The 17819-nt window shown below is 47.8% G+C and overlaps 1 protein-coding gene across 1 annotated transcript; it reads right to left on the minus strand.

Moving 5' to 3' along the window:
* Positions 1 to 281: 281 nt before the first annotated feature.
* Positions 282 to 17608, minus strand: IL2RB (interleukin 2 receptor subunit beta). The gene is made up of 10 exons (XM_019544862.1): positions 16827 to 17608; positions 15259 to 15367; positions 14732 to 14861; positions 10712 to 10787; positions 9961 to 10069; positions 9121 to 9269; positions 8196 to 8367; positions 6185 to 6296; positions 3532 to 3616; positions 282 to 2090 (listed from the first exon to the last, which is right to left on the minus strand). The coding sequence occupies exons 2-10, from the start codon at positions 15338 to 15340 to the stop codon at positions 1260 to 1262; spliced, it is 1746 nt and encodes a 581-aa protein (XP_019400407.1). The 5' UTR covers positions 15341 to 15367; positions 16827 to 17608; the 3' UTR covers positions 282 to 1259.
* Positions 17609 to 17819: the final 211 nt, after the last annotated feature.

The following is a 17819-nucleotide window of genomic DNA, read 5'->3' on the forward strand; positions in this document are numbered from 1 at the left end:
GGTTCCCCTCAAGCAATGGAAGGAATGGGCAGCATTTAGATGGTTTCCACTAATACAGGATGTGGGATGGACTCTTCCGCAATCAGCTTATCATAGTCAAATAACTCTGTTTTTGCCAGCAGGGTGAACAGGCTTTCAATTTTGCAAAGAAACTGCATCAACAATGGGAAATTTTGTGCTCTGTCTCTTGCTACCAACATCGCTCTTGTTTCCCCGCCCCCCTGCAAAATGAGGGGGGATTTTCCCCAGGATGTTTTACATGGCAAAGGGGGTTTTTTTACATTCCATCCCTTGCAGGGCTTGACAGTTGTAGTCATGAATTTTCTTTAAACATACAAGCCCTAGCCTAAACTTCTAATTCTGACCAAGCTGATCAAAACACTGACTTTGTACCACCTGGGAGGGAAGAAAGCAGGCAGGGAACTAAATAATGATAATTGTAATAGTAATAAAGAAGCAGAAGCTCTCACTAATGTCTTACTGCCTTCTTCATAGACTTACCACTGCCTTTTCAGACATTTCTTCTGCCCTGTAGAAGCATCTATGCTTGGCTGGCTAGAATGTGAGAGGGAGAGAGAAAGCCTGCCAGCTCAACCTGAGAGCTAGAAGTGATTTTCAAATCATTTTGCAGGGGAGGAAGTGTTCTGGCATGGGCTTCCCATAACAGTAGCAGGGACAAACAACATAGCTCCTTTCAAGATGGAACATGACCAGTTTATGAACAGAATTACATGTCTGCCTGTGAGAGTAGGTGACTGGAGTTGATGACTCAGGAGGACCCTTACAGTTCTACGCTCTTCTGAGTCCATATTCTGTCTAATATTTTAGAAGTGTTAATGCCTCTTTTCTCAAACTCTTTCTTATCCATCTTTCTAACAATTTATGTGTCTAGTACTCCATACCTGGCATCCATCCATTTGCAGTTGCCATGGCATTGTCTGTGTTGTGGAGCTGTACATCTCCCTGACCATCCCCTTTTTAGTTTTTCATCTATTTTCATTCTACCTTCTCCTCGTTCACACCTTTCCATCTCCATATATGACCTCCCTACCAGTTGTAAGCTTGGGTTGTGCTCACCACCTGTTTGTCTAATGGCCCCATTCCCTTGTACTAGTAGAGGATCTCCATGCATGCTAGTTCAAAGAGTGCTACTGGGTTTGGTGAAGCTGAAGGATCAGCTTCTTGGCAGACAGACAAAGTGTTTATCCTTCCCTCCAAAGGAAGTCTCCTGCTCTTACTTACAGTTCCTCAGGAATAGCTTAAACTGAACAATGGCTGTATTGGCTCTGAAGCTCCCTCAAAGACAGATAGGCTCCAGTGTTAGGGTCTTGGCTGGAGAAAGCAATTCTGCGGACGTCATCAATTTGCTCTTGACTCAGAGGCATGGGTTGGGAGGGTGAAGAGCTAGCACCGTTCACAATATCAGTGGAATTGACTTGAGGGGCAGTCTCCCTGGCCCCTTCTACCATTTGAATGGCAACCCCTCCTTGATGCTTTGGGGGACTTGAGAAGACCACGCCAGCCTTGTCTGGGCACTTGGAGGACTCTAATACTGTATTATTTTCATTTCTCTTCTCATTGTGCTCCAGTGCTGCTGTCAGTGAGGCACTCTCATCTGATGGAAGAGTCTCAGAAGGCACCCTGACTTCACTGACTATGTCTTCTGTCTCTCCCACAAAGGATCTGTTCTGGAAACCTTGGGTGCCTTCAGTGAGGTGAAGAAAGTGGGAGGGGAAGAGTGGGGTGTTATCCACTAGCATGCAGTGGTCTGGGGAGGGGAGTGCCCTGTAGGAGTCACCATCTTCACTGCTGCTGTTCTCTTGAGTGAAAGGCTCATAGGTGAAGTATACCTGGCATGGCTCAATCTCAAAGGAGTTGGGGAGATGGAAAAAGAAGTAGCCTTGGTTGGTGAAGCAGCTGGACACAGAGTGCCCACTGGTTTCTGGGGAGCCTCCAGAGGTGATGAATAGCTTGGGAAGGAGAAGCTGGGATTCTTGGTCCTTCTTCTGGATTACTTCGAGCACTGAGATCTCTGGGGAGATGTTGCTTACACAGTAGGAAGACATGGAGAATGGAGAGGAGAACCATTTCTGATGGGAGAGGGAAGAGACACACGGAAGAAACACTGTTATATTCAAAGTGGCAGGAATATTATACTCTCATAAGAGATGAACAGAGACCTAACATCATTCCTCCTACATGCCTACAGTGAACAGATTCACAGCACCTCTCCTTTGGCTTTTCCATAGGGAACAGATGCTGCTGACATCACTCCTCTGGGATCTCCATAGAGAATACCAGCTCACCAGGCTGTCTGCCATTTTAAAATAAGAAGCAGGATGTGGGAGCCTTCCCTCTCTCATTACCATAGGGAAAGGGCAGAAAGGAGAAAAGGAGAACAGATTAAATAAAAGAGAGCGATAGAGAAAGAGGAAAGAGCAGAATGGAGTGAGATGAGTGACTGAGAAATGACAGACATGTGGGGCTGGAAGACACCTAAAGAATTAATCTAACCCACCACCATACTCAGAATCAGGATAAAATATGCCTAGATCATCCTTGACAGATGTTTGTCTAATCTGTCTTTAAAAACCTCCAGTAACAGGAATTCCTCAGCCTCCCCAGGCAGCTTCTTCCCATGTGCAACTCCCCTTAGCGTAAGGTTAGATATTCAGGAAACTCTTTTGGCTCCCTTGCTGCAATTGCATCCCATTTTTTCTTGGCCTACCTTCAGCAGACACAAGAAACAATTGATCACCGCCCCTTTTGCAGAAAGGTCTGAACAACTTCATGGTGGTATTCTGTGGCCCCTTTTAAGTCTTCCTTTTCTTAGATTAAGCAAACCTACTTCTTTTAACTTTTTCTTATAGGCCATGTTTTCTCAATCTCCTGTAATTCATGTGGGACCTCCTCTAAACTCCCTCCCATTTGTCCCTGTTTTGAAGTTCGGTGTCCCAAATTGGGCACAGTGCTCCAGCAGAGGCCTCACCAGGGCCAGGAAGGCTATCTCAGGGGTGCTCCATACAACACTCCTGTTAGTATAGCACAGAATGGTGTTTGCCTTTTTTTCAACAGCATCACTCAGAAGGAGAAAAGGAGGAGGAGAAGTGGGGGCAGAGGGAGTGGGGTATGGAAGCAAATGAGAAAAAAATAGAACATGGAAATGAGTCCCAAGAAGTAAATCCAGTAAAGACAGAAGCAGGCTGGGGGAGCAGAATCCAGGCAGCTCAAGCTGTCCTGCAAGCTCTTTGCTCTCTCTCCCTCAGGCCTTCCTGTTAGTGGAGCAAGGTACTGAGGTTTGTGTGGTCTGTAGTTTCTCAGTTCTGTAATTAGAGACACACCAGCCAAATGGCAATTTTTAGAAGGTCAAAAATAAAATTAACGCCAATACATTAGAAGCCAGTGCTGGACAGTCCAGACCAGCATGCATATATGCTAACCTGGATCACCATGCTCTTTGCAGTGCAAAGGAGGCAATGGGGCCCTCCCATTTGACCAGGCAAATGCCCAGATTTTCTCTAGGCCTCATACCTGAACATCACCTCCTTGAATAGTGCCAAGTGGGGGGAAGAACTTGGCTGGGTCTGGAATGTGACTCTTCAGGAACTTCCTAAACCTTCAGGGAAGAGAAAAAAAAAAGTGCAAAGTGAACATGACCTTGAAGGAGAATAGCTTTAAAACAGCTTTTAAAGGGGTCAGATCCTTCACTCACAACAATATAAACTGAACTCACTTGAGCTACACTGGTATAAAAGTGAGGTGAATGAGGGAGAAGTGAGGCCTAGAGCTCTCTATCCTTTCTTGTACTCTTAGAAAAAAAAAACCTGTCGCAGTAGCAGATAAGCATATAAGAAATATAGAGGCTGAGAGATGAACATGGTGCTAGAAGATCTGTTTCCCTGCAAGCCTGCCCCCAGGGAAGCAGAGCTAATAACAATGCCACCACCTACCAACCTCCACACCTGCCTCTCCTTGTTTCCCAGGTCTGTGCACTCCTTTCATTTCCTGCCAAGTTGGCAAGGTCGCCTTTGAGGCTGCCAATGGTTTCTAAAGCCTGGTCACCACAAAGGGATCCTGCCTCCCTTTATTGCCATCATAGCAACACAAAAGATTGCAGAGCTATGGAGGCTCAGCAGCAGGACATGGTGGTCTTTTTGGCAAGGTCATAGCTCAGTCCCCTGTTTTTAGGTCACTGCATGGCACCATTGGAATATGCCAGTGATGTGGCAGTAATTTATAACACTTGCAACCCTTGTGGCACTGATTGCTATACTGGAGCAAAGTTGCTACCGCACCAAAGCAGAGCTACGCCCATCCCATCTGCTTTGTTGCCGATACTGAATGGTTTAGGTGCCCAAAACCTCCTTGTGTGTCTTAACAGTGTGACACCCTACTATCAGAGATCATAGGATCATAAGACAGTAGGGCTAGAAGGCAAGGTCATTTAGTCCAGCCCCCTGCTTAGAGCAGGATCATCCCTTACCAGGACATCTCAGTTAAGTGTCTGTTTAATCTGCTTTTGAAAAATTCCAGGGCTGGCAATTCCACAGCATCTCTAGGTAGTCTGTTGCAATACTCAGCTGCACATATGGCGAGAAAGTTCTCCTGAATCTCCAACTTATATTAGCTCTGTTGCAGTTTGAGGCCAATACTCCTAGTCCTGTCCACTAAAGCCGCAGAGAAAAGGCTATCTTTATCTTCTTTCTGAAGCATGAGGATGTGACAGGCTAGCCCACATCATTGCAAATGGTATTCTTAGTCACACATATCTAATTCTTTCTAGAATCATATTCAGCATTACCCTGCGTTGCTGAGTTCTGTAGGTTAACTATGTACCGAGGGGAAAGGAGGTCTTTTTATCTGTCTATATTGGTTGTAAACTGAGTGCTCCTTTGTCCTTGTCTTAAGGCACAAGGTAAACAGGAGTAGTCAGTCATCTCTCTCTGTTTTGGTAATTCATTTTTACATTCTCAATACTCTCCTTTTCTTCACAAGTGAAGCAGCACCATTTTGCAATCCCTGCTTATACAAGGCCCCTCCACCCCCCCCGGTTCTTCCACCTCTGATTGCTGTGCTGCATCAGCCCTTCTCCTATTTCCCCTGTGTCCCTCCTCAAGCTAAGGCAACTAAACTTGAGGCCTCTTAATTTCCATAACGCTGTCAGATTCCTCTCTGTATTGTTGTACTTCATGACTTTGTGCCACACGTTTGGCATTAAGAACAGCACCAGGACAGAAATGAGGGGAAGGAGCCTTCAGAAACAGCAGTGGGTCATTATCTACCACAACACTAGGGGACAGTCTTGGCTGGATGGCCCATCCCAGGATCTGTGCACGGATGATGGAAACCACCCCTGTGCAATGGGATTACAAATAGAGCAAGCACCATGTACATCCCACCTGAGCTTTGTTCTTCCGATTTAAGTGTGACTCAGTGAATCACAGGCCGTGCTTTGTGTGGGGAGGGAGGTGGGATTTCAAACAGAGGCCTAGATTTTCAAAATCATTCAGGCACTGGGTAATAAAAAATGGCTCCAGAGACAATAAAAGTGCCGTACAGTCAGTGCTGGATTATGACATGCTGAGGCCCTAAGCTATGTCCATTTTAAGAGGCCCCATATGATAAAAATAATACATGAAAATGGTTTTTCATGAAATGTTAAGATGAATTATTATTATTTCTGCACAAATTTATGAACTCAATATGAATAATGATTGTGGAGCCTCATATATTTTTGTCATATTAGAAAGAAAATGTCCAGGTTTTTTTTCTTATTTAGAGTCCTTTCATAATGTGAGGCCCTAAACTGTAGCTTAAGTAGCTTAAACCTAAATCCAGCACTGCACAGTTAGTTAAAGCCAGGTGATGGCATGACATCACACTGTGAGTGAGTCATGACATCACAATGCAAACACTACCATGCTGTAGTCATCCACATTAACACCATGCTAACTATCCTTCAGGAACCTGAGGGGTTTGACTCCCAATCAGACTGGCCCACTCCTGACCCACTCCTGATTCTGCTTGATACCCCATCTCCTGTGTAGCCCAGTGTTCACCTATTTTGGCTTGTTCCTTCATATAAGTATCACCATCAGAGACAGAGAGAGCAAAGGACAGAGCGCGTGTCAAGAAGACACAGGTGTGTGACAGTCCTGGAGAGTAACACTCCACTATTTTTTACCATTTCAGTGTCCGGGAGTTAACCAGCAAGATGACGAGGATGAGGAGAGCGGTGCAGGAGCTTCCTATAACAGCTAGCAGCATGGGCTGGGGAGCAACCAGGGCAGCTGATTCTGTCAATTTTGCAAAAGCAAAGAAAGGGTTACTGGGAAGAGCCAAGCAGAACACAAGACCTGGGGAGAACAGGTCTCAGACTTCTTTTTCTTCATCCATTCCCATCCAGTTTTTAATTTTCCTTCTGGGAAAAGAGATTTGATGTACAAGTCTCTGCCAGCTAGCATGCCTTAATCAGCAGGTCCCCTTCTTCTCTCAGCTCTGCCCAGACCCCTTCAGCCTAGCCTCCAGTACCCTCTGCCACTCCTAGCTTGCTGCTTCTATGCAGCTCTCACAAAGCACCTCCACTCCATCCTGCTGTTCCTCATCCTGTGTGCCCTCTGCCAGTGCACATCAGCCTGGGCCTGCAGAGCTCCCCTGGAAAGGACACAGAGGACAGAAGGGGAACAGAGCAGGCTGCCTTTCTGCAAGGTTCTCTCATAGCCTGTCCTTGAGTTGTTAGCAAGTTCCCTTTGTTTCCTCAGCCTTGGGTACCTGGTTATCTCTGGGTCCCAGTTGCTATGACAACTGGTTGTAGTTGTATCCTTTTCATTGACATCACACTGGTAAAACTTGAATGCTGCAGCAGCACAATGCCCTTTCTAAACATAGCTCCTCTGGTTATACCACCACCAGGTGCAATGCAGTACCACCAGCTGCCTGTGTCCTATGAAGAAATGACACATGCCTGAAGTGGGCAACTCATGGGATGGACGTGGTCTTTTCTAAGGCTGCAAGTCATGTCCTCCTTGCTGCCATTTCACTGTGGGGCTCTGACTAAGCAAGATATCCAGGGGACGCAGAGGACTGCTTTGTGTTACCACATGAGAGAGGTGGGTTCAAGTCTTGGAGTAACACTTTCTCAAGTGTCATAGGAACCTAAGTCCTGTTGATTTTCAGTGGAGATTTAAGCTGCCTGATTACTTTTGATACTGAGCTTAGGGTCCTGAGGGTACAGAAATGTGAAACTTTTACTGTGGGTGAGCAAGGATGAGGCTTCACTGCATGTCAGCTGCTTTCGTAATCATCTGTGTGCCCACTCTTACCCTGCTATAAAGGGAAGCTAAATCATGGTAACTTAGCTGTCAGTGAAAGCGGGCCTAGTTACTATGGAGCTGCTGATAGGCCTGGCTCCCTTTTACCCCAGTGGTAAACTGTGAGTGCCCCCATACCCTAAGAGTCTGTCTATACAACAGTGGGAGGATGCCTCTGAGGAAATAAGGTTGCCCGCCTGCATCCACTCCACATACATTAGATCTCAGAAATGAGATGATGAGGGTGCCTTTGGGGCATGCCAAGCCACCACTCTTGAGCATGTCAGAAATTCAGGTCCTGAATGCAATGCTGAGGCTCTCTCCATCTCCTTTCTGAGTTGACATATGAGGAGTGGGCAACAGGTTGATGGGACTTGTTTTCTCAGCAGTGAAATGGATCTCTGCTGCTGTGGTGCAGACACACACTAGATCAAATGGGTTCTTTGGAAAATATCCTTCCTGGTCCTTTGCTTTGCAGGCTAGAGGGGTGTCCTGCTGCTCTGTGAGGTTTGAGCTTTGAGGTGAAATTGTTGGAGGAGTTCTGCCAGTGACTTCAGTGGGGCTCAGGCCGGGATTGCCTGTGTCTGGTTTTAGCACCCGCCAAAGTGATCTCTATTGTTTATATTGCTCTTTCATGAGTGCACTCCTCCATGTCCACAGAACTCCATGACCTGTTCGGTAAGGTCTAGACTCTGCAGGGGTGTCTTCACATCACCAGGACTTCTAGGGAGGATGACTCTCAGGTATGCCCTGCCCATCTTGTTCATACATGTCAAACCCAGAAATGAGGTAGGGACACTGCCTCCCTTGTCTTCCCCTGTCTACAGGCCCTGGCCTCCCCATTCCACACCTGCTTCCCTGTGAGCCTTGCCCACAGCTCCATACCATTAGAATGGGTCCTCCATGTTATGGTTTTGCTCCAGTTGCTCCACAGGCCTTTTAAACCACTTTGTCTGCCTGGTTTCACACGAACTGCAGCTTCATACTCTGAGTCAGGCAGAAGTTTATCAAATTTCACCCACTCCTGATCCTGCTTAATGCTGACATATATAAAATCCTGGGAAGAGTAAAAGTTACAGAGTTATTGCCATGCCCCATCCCTTTGTACATCTCTGCAGTTCAGTTGGAGAGAAGTCCCTCACAGCCGGTAGGTACCAGGGGGACAGCTCTTGCCCACATAGAAGCCTATTTCATAGTGACAGGAGCCCCTCTCCACCCTTCTCCTCTTCAGACTCCACACTCTCCAATACTGGGAGGAGACCATTCCTCCCAACTTAACACTGGGCAGACTGGGAAATTTGTTTGCTTTCATGCCACCTCCATCACATCTCAGCAAACGAAATGGATTAAGTTGGTCTCCCTAAAAATCTGCTTCTTTCAGGAGAAAGGGGCTGTTTGCCCTTGCAGTGAGTTCTGCAAGGGTCTAGACTCTACATTTATGCCTTCACCACATCACCAGGACTTCCAGGGAGGGTGACTCTCAAGTACACCCTGCCCACCTGCTCCAGTTCATACTTGTAAAACCTGTAGGGAAGCTACTCCATGGGTGCTCCCACAACTGCTCTTGAGATCTCTGTTTCTGGCATGCTCAGAATTGGGGGTGGAGGGTGCCCCTAGAGATCCAGATGAGAGTGGATGGGTGGTTCAACTTTGCCAAGGCCTTTCTCTGCTTAAGAGCAAGACCAGGAGTTTTAGGTATGTGACACAGACAAACCCTCAGTGGGAAAGACAAGTTCTCTGTGGGAGAACAGCAGAAGAAACCCATCCAGGCACGACAGCAGAAGAAACCCATCCAGGCCCCTGCACTCACCTCTGAGGGCTTATTCTGAGCTCGGTACCGTAGTTCATATTCCCGTTTTTCATTTAAGTAATGAGAAGAAACACTAAGTCTCCACGTTAAGTTGTAGACGTGTCCAGTGTCATTTACCAGTTTGAGGGTGTCTGGTGGCCTCATCTGGACTGGAGAGAGAAGAGGGAGAGAGAGGCTAATACAGACACTATGAAGAGCCATAGGAAAAACTGAAGTAGTAATTTACTCTCTCTGTTATTGGGCTTCACTGGCAAACCCTGGCAACATGGACAGTCTCTGGGCAGTGCGGCAGAGCATGTTCATTTGCAACCCCATACCAGTGATTTCTCTTGAGCAGTTCATTTCAGACCTTCTGCCTCTTTTCCTGTTCTCAAGCACACTGTGCTCTTGCCCCCACTCGGCTCAGCAGCAAAACACCCATGGACATCTGTGGAGCAGAACTGGATTCCAGCTGCGTCCAGACACAACAGGGTGGTTCCTCTCCCCGCTCTGGAGGTACATGAGGCCATGTAAAATGGTGTAAAATGGAGATGCCCTATCACCTCTGTTGATTTACACCAGGTGAAGATCTTGTTCTAAGTGCTTTTGAAAACAACAAATATGCCTTTTTTACAGTTCACTGCCAGTAGATCCAGACCCCAGGCTTGGGTAGCTAGCATGAAGCATCAGGTCAAAGCCAGAGCAGCATGGTGAGCCTCTGGTGGCTGAGGGAGCAGACAATTGCTGAAGAGGAGGGAAAAGCAGTGGGCTCCATATGCTTGGTGAAGAACAGGTTGCCCACTGGGCAGGTAGACTGGAATGGAGAAGCCTGCAGGAAGGGAATGACAGGTCAACACTCACTGTTGTCAAATGGTGAAAATTTCTTCTCTTGCTTCACCATTGTCCAGTGCTCCCCAGTTTGGCAGGACACAGTCAGGGTAAGCTTGTCTGAATAAGTCAAGGCAGGTATCTGCAAGGGGAATTTGTGAGTAGTACAAGTTACCTCCCTCATAACCATATTGCTAAGGCGTCTGTCATGGCAAGGTCTACTCCTTTGCATGACCCTTAGCATGCAAAGGAGCCTGCAGCACTTCACAGTTACTAATTAGCAGGGAAATGGAATTAGCCTGACTTGGGAAGTTGAGGCAGGGAGAGGAGAGTATTTGAATATTCAAGGCTTGCCATCACTTCTTCCCCAAGGGAGAAAAATGGGCTGAGTCAGGTTGGAATGGCAAAGCATCTACTTAGGTATTATTGGTCGAGTTGTGTCACAGCTTTACTGCTGATATAAGTGTGTGGGTGCCACAAGCACAATGTGAAGGCTCTGGACTTATCCATAAAAAAAAGGGGCAGGATCCTACATAAAGTATAACAGGTATCAAACAGAAAGGGAAGGAAGGGGTACTAAATTCACTACCCCCTGGAGACTACAACAGCCTGGGTGGGATGGTGATGGGATTCTGACCTGTGCCAGATGGCTATAATTATTACCACTTTTGTAACCATGCCCCAAGTCAGATAATGGGAATCAGGAAATAAAATTTAGTCTCTTAGCAGAAAATTACAACCCCCAGGTTTTTATTAGCTGGTTAATTCCAGGGAAGTTACCCACATTAGTCTTGTTGTTGAAGGCAAGGTCACATCTCCTGGGGCCAACCCCGTATAATTTACATTTTCCCTTGCAGCACCTGTAAGAAAGAGGAGACCATGGTTTGCTGGTGTGAGAGTATTGATGAACTTGAGGACTTTGGATGTATTCATTTTGTTTAAACAAAAATGAGGCTTCTCCATGACTCTTAGATGCCTAATATCATTGATAACAAAATCCAAGGAAATCCCAGCCACAGATATAAGGAAGAATTTCTTTCCTGTCCGAGCCCCCAAGGTCTGGAACAGTCTGCCAGCGGAGGTGGTTCAAGCACCTACATTGAACACCTTCAAGAGTAAATTGGATGCTTATCTTGCTGGGACCCTATGACCCCAGCTGACTTCCTGCCCTTTGGGCAGGGGGCTGGACTCGATGATCTCCCGAGGTCCCTTCCAGCCCTAATGTCTATGAAATCTATGAAATCTATGAAATCTTCAGGCCAACAGGAGCTCAACCAGCTCCCTACAGAGTCCTGCTTCATACACTTCTTATACACATATCTTTAGCAGAAGGCCCAAAAGTCACCCAGTCGCAACGTTTTTCAGGCCAAAGTGGGAAGAAATAAGTCCAGAATCTGAAAGCTCTCAAGGAGAAGGCCCTGCAACCACTCTTTCTTTATATAACCAGGGAGACTCCAAGATGGAGATCAACAAGAATCTGGTACGGATCCCAGGCCTCTGATGTCACTTGGTCCCCACAAAGTGTCCCTCTCACTGAGTGAGCTACTGTGCTCTGCACTGGCCTCCTCACAGCCACAGGCAAGGTGCATAGCAATACAAGTTTCCCTCGATTTATGCAGGTTCTGTATGTGTGAATTCATTTATACCAAAAATTCATTATATGCGAGGTAAATTCACTCTTAGGTGTTCGGTGTGGTGGAAGCCCATTGCTCAGGGCAGCTGGTGCTCTTGCTTCTGCAGCTATAGCTGTCCCAGGAGCAGCATGATGCCATGTGTGTCCCACTGCCGTGCAGGCAGGCAGCACGGCACAGCCCAATGGTGCTGCTCCCAGGGCAGCTGCAGCTGTTGGTGCTGTTGGCGAGTACTAAAATTGTCTCGTAAAAGTGACAGAAATAAGTCTGGGGGTCAGTACAGTTGAGGTCTTGGAACATATCCCTATTAGTTACATTGTAAAGTGGGTTCCCTTTAAGTGAATTTGAGTTATGTGCCATTTTCCAGGAACACACACACAGCATAAAGCGAGGGAAATCTGTAATCTGACCCCAGCATTTTAGAAGTGCCTGGATGAGTCTCCAGTAGGCAAAGCTGATCTTTGGTTCTCAGGAAGGACACAGTCTGCTTCTCTTATTTAAAGAAGTAGGTGTCTAGGCCTTTGCTTTGCCAATATCCCCTTGGAAACAAAATGATGCAAAACAAATGTAGGTGCTGTGGGAAGGAATAGGGCAGTGGGCTCAGCTTCTGCAGCAGGAGCCTGGGGAAGATTTTAAAAAAGAACCTCTCCTCCCCCTCATCAGATGAAGACTGAGTCACCCAAAGGGCTCCTTACACAGACTTCTCTTTCCGGCCCTGCCCTAATCCACATAGGGCTGGTTTGGTACAAGAGAGGCAGGGTAGGGTCATGCTACATAGATGCATAAGGGGGAGACTTGTGTGAATGGGCCAGGAAGGGCAAGGGCACAAGGAATTCTATCAGGGTGGATCTGGAGGGGGTAAAATGGTGTGGTTGCACCCTTCTTTGACTGTGTCACATGCGAGCTGTCCACACAGGGGTGGCCTGAAGCCAGGGCTTTCATGTAGCTCCAGAGCCCAGGGTGTGAGCACTGTCTTTGCCACTCTTCCCTTTCTTTCCCTGGCTGCTGAATTCATTGGGAAGGGGGATGGGGCTGGTGAACAGCAGCACTGTTATTGGGCTCCATTGGTAAACCCTGGCAACATGGCCAGTCTCTGGGCAGTGCGGCAGGGCTTGTTCATTTGCAACCCCATAGCAGTCATTTCTTTCTGAGAAGTTCATTTTGTATCTTCTGCCTCTTTTCCTGTTCTCAAGCACACTGTGCTCCTGCCCCCACTAGCCTCAGCCGCAGAACTCCCATGGACATCTGTGGGGCACAACTGGATTCCAGCTGTGTCTAGTCACAACAGGGGGGTTCCTCTCCCTGCTCAGGCTGAGGGTGAACAGCAGCACTGCTCACCCCCCAGGCTCCGAAGCTGAACAAAAGCAGGGGCTCTCACTGGAACCCACCCTAGTCAACCGATGAGCTCCGAGGTCACAGTTCAGGCAGAGCTCTGGCAGGAGCCTGCACTGACCGAGCGATGAGCTTAGAGCTCACTGCGCATTCCCAGCACAGGCGAAGTGGGGGCCACATTGCCTGTGCCTTGTTTCTGGATCTGCTGCTAAGTTCTATCCCCAGCTCCCCTAATACATCCCCCCTCCCAGTGCGAGAGGCAATGCAATCCATTCCCCTGAGGGAGCCCAGGGACTGCTCCATCTGTGCACACTACCCAACAGAGAGCCACGAGGAAGCCAGCCCGCTAATCCTAGGCAGCAGGGTGGGGCACTAAAGGCAAATAGGAAAGTTGCCTTCCACGTTATCCTCACCTCCAAAGCTGTGCTCCCCGCATAGCCAGGTGCTGCACCCACAAGTAGCTTCCAGACAACTGTGGCAGTTGCTGCCAAACAAACTCCCTCCTACAATGCTCCCCAGGACTGCTGAGAAGAGTGAATTGTGCCACGTAATCATTTCTACGTCCTACTCTGGCATGGGTAGGTGGAAGGGGAGAGAAAGGGAGGGCATAAAATAGGTGGTTTTCTGAGTGGGAGTCCTCTTCCCACTGTTGCTGGTATATGTTGTTTCTGGCCCAGGGCATAACTCAAAGACCCAGTACTGGAAAGAAGCCCTAAACCCTCTCACCCATCACTGTCATGTGGCAGCCCCCTGCTGTGCCTTTTCCATAGCCCAAGGAGATCTATTACCTACTGGACACTCTTACACCACTTAAAGGAAGCTGCCAGCCATCAACAGAGACCCATCTATTACCATTTCCAAATGAAGCCTCTTTCTGAAAGGATAACCTAGCTAACCACCATAAAGTGGGTCTCATGCCACAGCTAAACACTACTCAGTGAACTCAGTGGTGGCTACAGACCTGCCACCATCACCATGGAGAACAGGGAGTGAAGGAGGTGCTAAAGAAGGGCATGAGCAGATCTAGGATTTTGTGAAGTGGAGCACTGGGGCTGCACCCCCTGGTCTCAGCTCCTGGGCCACCCTTGGCAGGCAGACTAGCATGGGATCAGTCCCCAGGTCAATTAAAAATCTCGTTCCCAGTCTCACTGTCCTCCTCCTTTCCCCTCCGCTCTCAGCAGCATGTCCCCTCCCATTGCCCCTCCAGGGTAGAACATTTCTTAAGAAGCCCATTGCTGCTTTAGAAAAAGCCAATATAAATCTACATCGGGGCAGGCAATTATTTTGGGTGGAGGGCTGCTTACTGAGTTTTGGCAAGCCATTGAGGGCCGCATGACAGGCAGCCAGGGGCAGATAAATATTAATTTTCTAAAAAGTTTAGGGCCCCCACAGGCCAGACAGAATGGCCTGGCAGGCCACATCTGGCCCGCGAGCCACATTTTGCCCACCCTTGATCTATCCTCTTGCTAGGCAGACCAACAGTGCCCTGATACAGTTACTAATGCCCTTCATGGTCTGAAATCAGCCAGCCTACTGGTAGGAGAACTCTGAAGAAAATGAATCAAATTACAGAAATTAAACAGGAAAGAAGAAACTGGGCTAGATTTTTTGTTATACCACGAAAAGAGGAATGATGCATAAAGAGTTGGCCAACATCCTACCTACTCCAGGTTTGAGAATAGGTGTCCTTGTGGACTCAGTCCAGCTGTATTGGAAAGAATCATGTTACCCCAATTTACTCCAGCTGAGGCCCTGTACTAAACTTGCAGGTCAGTTGTTCATTTTCTGTCGAATTAAAGAAAAGCAGACTTTGCTTTTCCTAAATCATTCCAAGAACATACCAGTCGTCAGGAGAAGGGTTCTGAAGTTCAGCATCAAGTTGACACGGTGCTTCCGTGAGAGTCCCATCTGGAGTCCAGGTGCAAAAGAGAGTTACCCCCGAGTCATAAAAGCATTCTAGATCTGAGGATCCTGTCAACAGAAAGGAGATTAATTCCATTAATCCCATCATAACAAAAGGTATTAGGTATTCAGGAGCATTCCATACAGCTCTACGCAGCATCCAATGCACGGGTGGACTAACACACAGGAGACACATCTCCAATCGATAATGAAAGAAGCTTACAGCCTCTTCTTACCTGCTTGCTCACACCCTCCAAAATGGGGTGCCTCTAAAAGAATGTTACCTATTATGTTACTCATATAGTCCTTTGCTTCCACGCTTCTTGGCAGGCTTCAGGGCATGGAGGAAGCTCCACATCAGGTTGACCTCCTCCCATACAGCAGAGTGACAAACAACATTGTGCACTGTCTCACCCACACACCTCCCTGATATCCCTGATGGAGTGTAGAAGTGATCCATTCTTACCCTGCGTGGCTTCTGATGCCAGTGTGATGGCCAGGAGAGCAAACAGCCTGACATGAAGGAGAAGGGGAGGGGAGGACTTCATTGATGTTGAGTGCAGGAATGGATCACACTGGAAGAGAGAAGAGGATGTCACCAGCGCAGGTCGGGATGTGATCTCTCCCCTTTCTTTTCTGGGAGCGCGTGAGGGTTCCCTACAGCAATCCTCCCTCAGTGCTATTAGCAGAAGTTTACTTTGAAACCAATAAAGTAGCAAGGTGGCACTTCTCAGCACAGGCCCTAAGTCAGATCTCTCTAAAAAACAGCCTAACTATCCATGTCACATGAAGGAGAATCCACTCCTCTGACTGCACATCTCTTCATCGTCTGAGTCGTCTCCTCCTTTGTTCAACTGCTGAACAAAACTGACTACCAGCAGTACTGACATTTATATTGATTGCAGAGTTAAAGTGTTCTTGAAATGAGTATAACAGCACCCCACTCAGCCCTATTGTTTCAGGCTGGTCGCTGACTCAGGCAGAGAAGCTACATAGGTCACACCCAGTGCATGGTGTGGGAAGACTTTTTGTAACTGCAAGCATTAGAGACTGCAGGGAGGCAAATACATGGTTTCATATCATTAGCTGAAGGGGAAAGGGAGCTTTCTGGATGTCAGAGAGAGAGTGAGCAGGAGAATCAGCAGGCAGAGCCTAGAGGGCTTGAATGGGACAGGGATTATATAAAGGGATAGGGAAAAGGGTGCCCAATGCGGTAAACAAAGGTTTAATCATACAAGCACACATGCCCTTCAACCACAGCTGCTTCTCTAGAAATCTCCCATGCTGTCTCAGAGGGAGCCCTCCATGATGGAGGAATTCAAACTCTTTTGTCCTTCCCTTGCATATATGGGTCCTTTCAAGGCAGGTCAGGGTGAAGCTCTCTGCTGCCATAGGCTGAGTGGGACATTCATGCCCCATATCTTTATGTTCCCCAGTCTCTCCTGTATCCAGGTGATCTTACTTGCCCAGATAAGAGGGGAAAACCCTCTTCCTCCATGAATAGGGGGCTTAGGGATTGTTGTAGCAAGCAAAAACCCACGGGGTGGGGGTGGCGGACATGGGTGCTAAGGCACATGGTTGACAGCCCAGAGGTCTCAAGTTTGAGGTCACAGCAGAAGCACTCGCGGCATGGCCCCGTCAGGTTCCAGCGAATCTGTGAATTCTGCGAAATATCTGGTCATAAGGATATAAAAAAGGAAAGAAAAGCAAGGGCACAAGCTGAAGCCCAAGGCAGGAGAGAAGGTGGATTACTAGAGGGCTAAGGTTGCCATTGGACACACAAGAGAGATTTCGGTTCTGATAAACAATGTCAGTTCAGAGAAAGAAAGACAAAAACAATGAAAAAAATAGAAGCAGTCTGTGAGAGGTATGGGGCAGGATGAGAGGAGAAGGGATGTGGAAACAGAAAGAAAGATAAATAAATGATCAGATCTCCTCAAGTGCTAGGAAAAATGGGTCAGATTGAAACTCCTTCCAAGAACCTCCTGCATTCAGCCTCCTCTACATGGGAGCTGTCTGGCATTACCCCATTACCTGTTTATGTGGTGCCCTCCTTTGCTGTGTGGCCTGGCCGCAGATGCCCCTCAGTGGCTGGACTTGCCCATCGAATGGATGTGACGTGGTGGTCCTCAGACAGCGAAAGGTGGAGACAGCAGGCTCCTAGTTCAGCACCTGGCTGCTGGCTAGCTGGGACTGCTTGGAGCCAGAGGAGAGAGGCTGGAGCTGGCCAGCTCCGTCAGAGCACAGGGGTTGTGCTCAAGTAAGCTCTTTTCCCTCTCACCTTTGCACAGGAAACTGCAGCTTGTTCGCCCCGTCAGAATGAGATGAGGCCCCGAAGTATCGAAAAGGCTAGCGAGGCCAAGAATAAAAAGCCCCAAACCACGTCCCACTTCCTGACTGGTATTGAAAAAAGGTACGGGCGGGGGACGAGGAATCAGCTGTCTGGGCTTCAGCTTGACAGTGCTGGGTATCCATATGCAATCATTGCATGCACCCCCAGCATGCAGACACACTTCCAGCTACCCACAGCCTGCCCGTTTGAAACACACACACACGTAGACCATGCTGAATACTTGCCACTTCAGGCTTGCATACACACCTTGGCTGAGTTTTATCTAGTTAAAAAAAACTGCTAACTGTTAATCCCTGTGTGGATGCATTTACACCACAGGAAACCTAGCTTACCCCTGCAGGTTTCTGCACTGGTGCAAACCAGGATGAACTCCATTTAAGTGCATCCATACCAAGACAGTGCCCGCTTGTTTAAGCCAATTGAAAAAATCACACCTTGCATTGAACTGGTGTGCCCTCGTATGTAAAGCCACCGCACTTGCACAGCCACACCATACACAGACACCTTTCCCACACACAGAGCTCACCTACCCACACAAACAAACATGTCCCTCACTCTGCGCAGACACACAAACATTTTCTCTTTCCTTTCACCTGAGGATCTCAATGTATTACTTCTCATTGCACAGATGCGAGGAAGGGAATATCCCCATTCTGCAAAATAAGCAGGAAAGA

Source organism: Crocodylus porosus, unplaced genomic scaffold, assembly GCF_001723895.1.
Source record: "Crocodylus porosus isolate Cpor-Errol unplaced genomic scaffold, CroPor_comp1, whole genome shotgun sequence".
Lineage (NCBI taxonomy): Eukaryota > Metazoa > Chordata > Crocodylia > Crocodylidae > Crocodylus > Crocodylus porosus.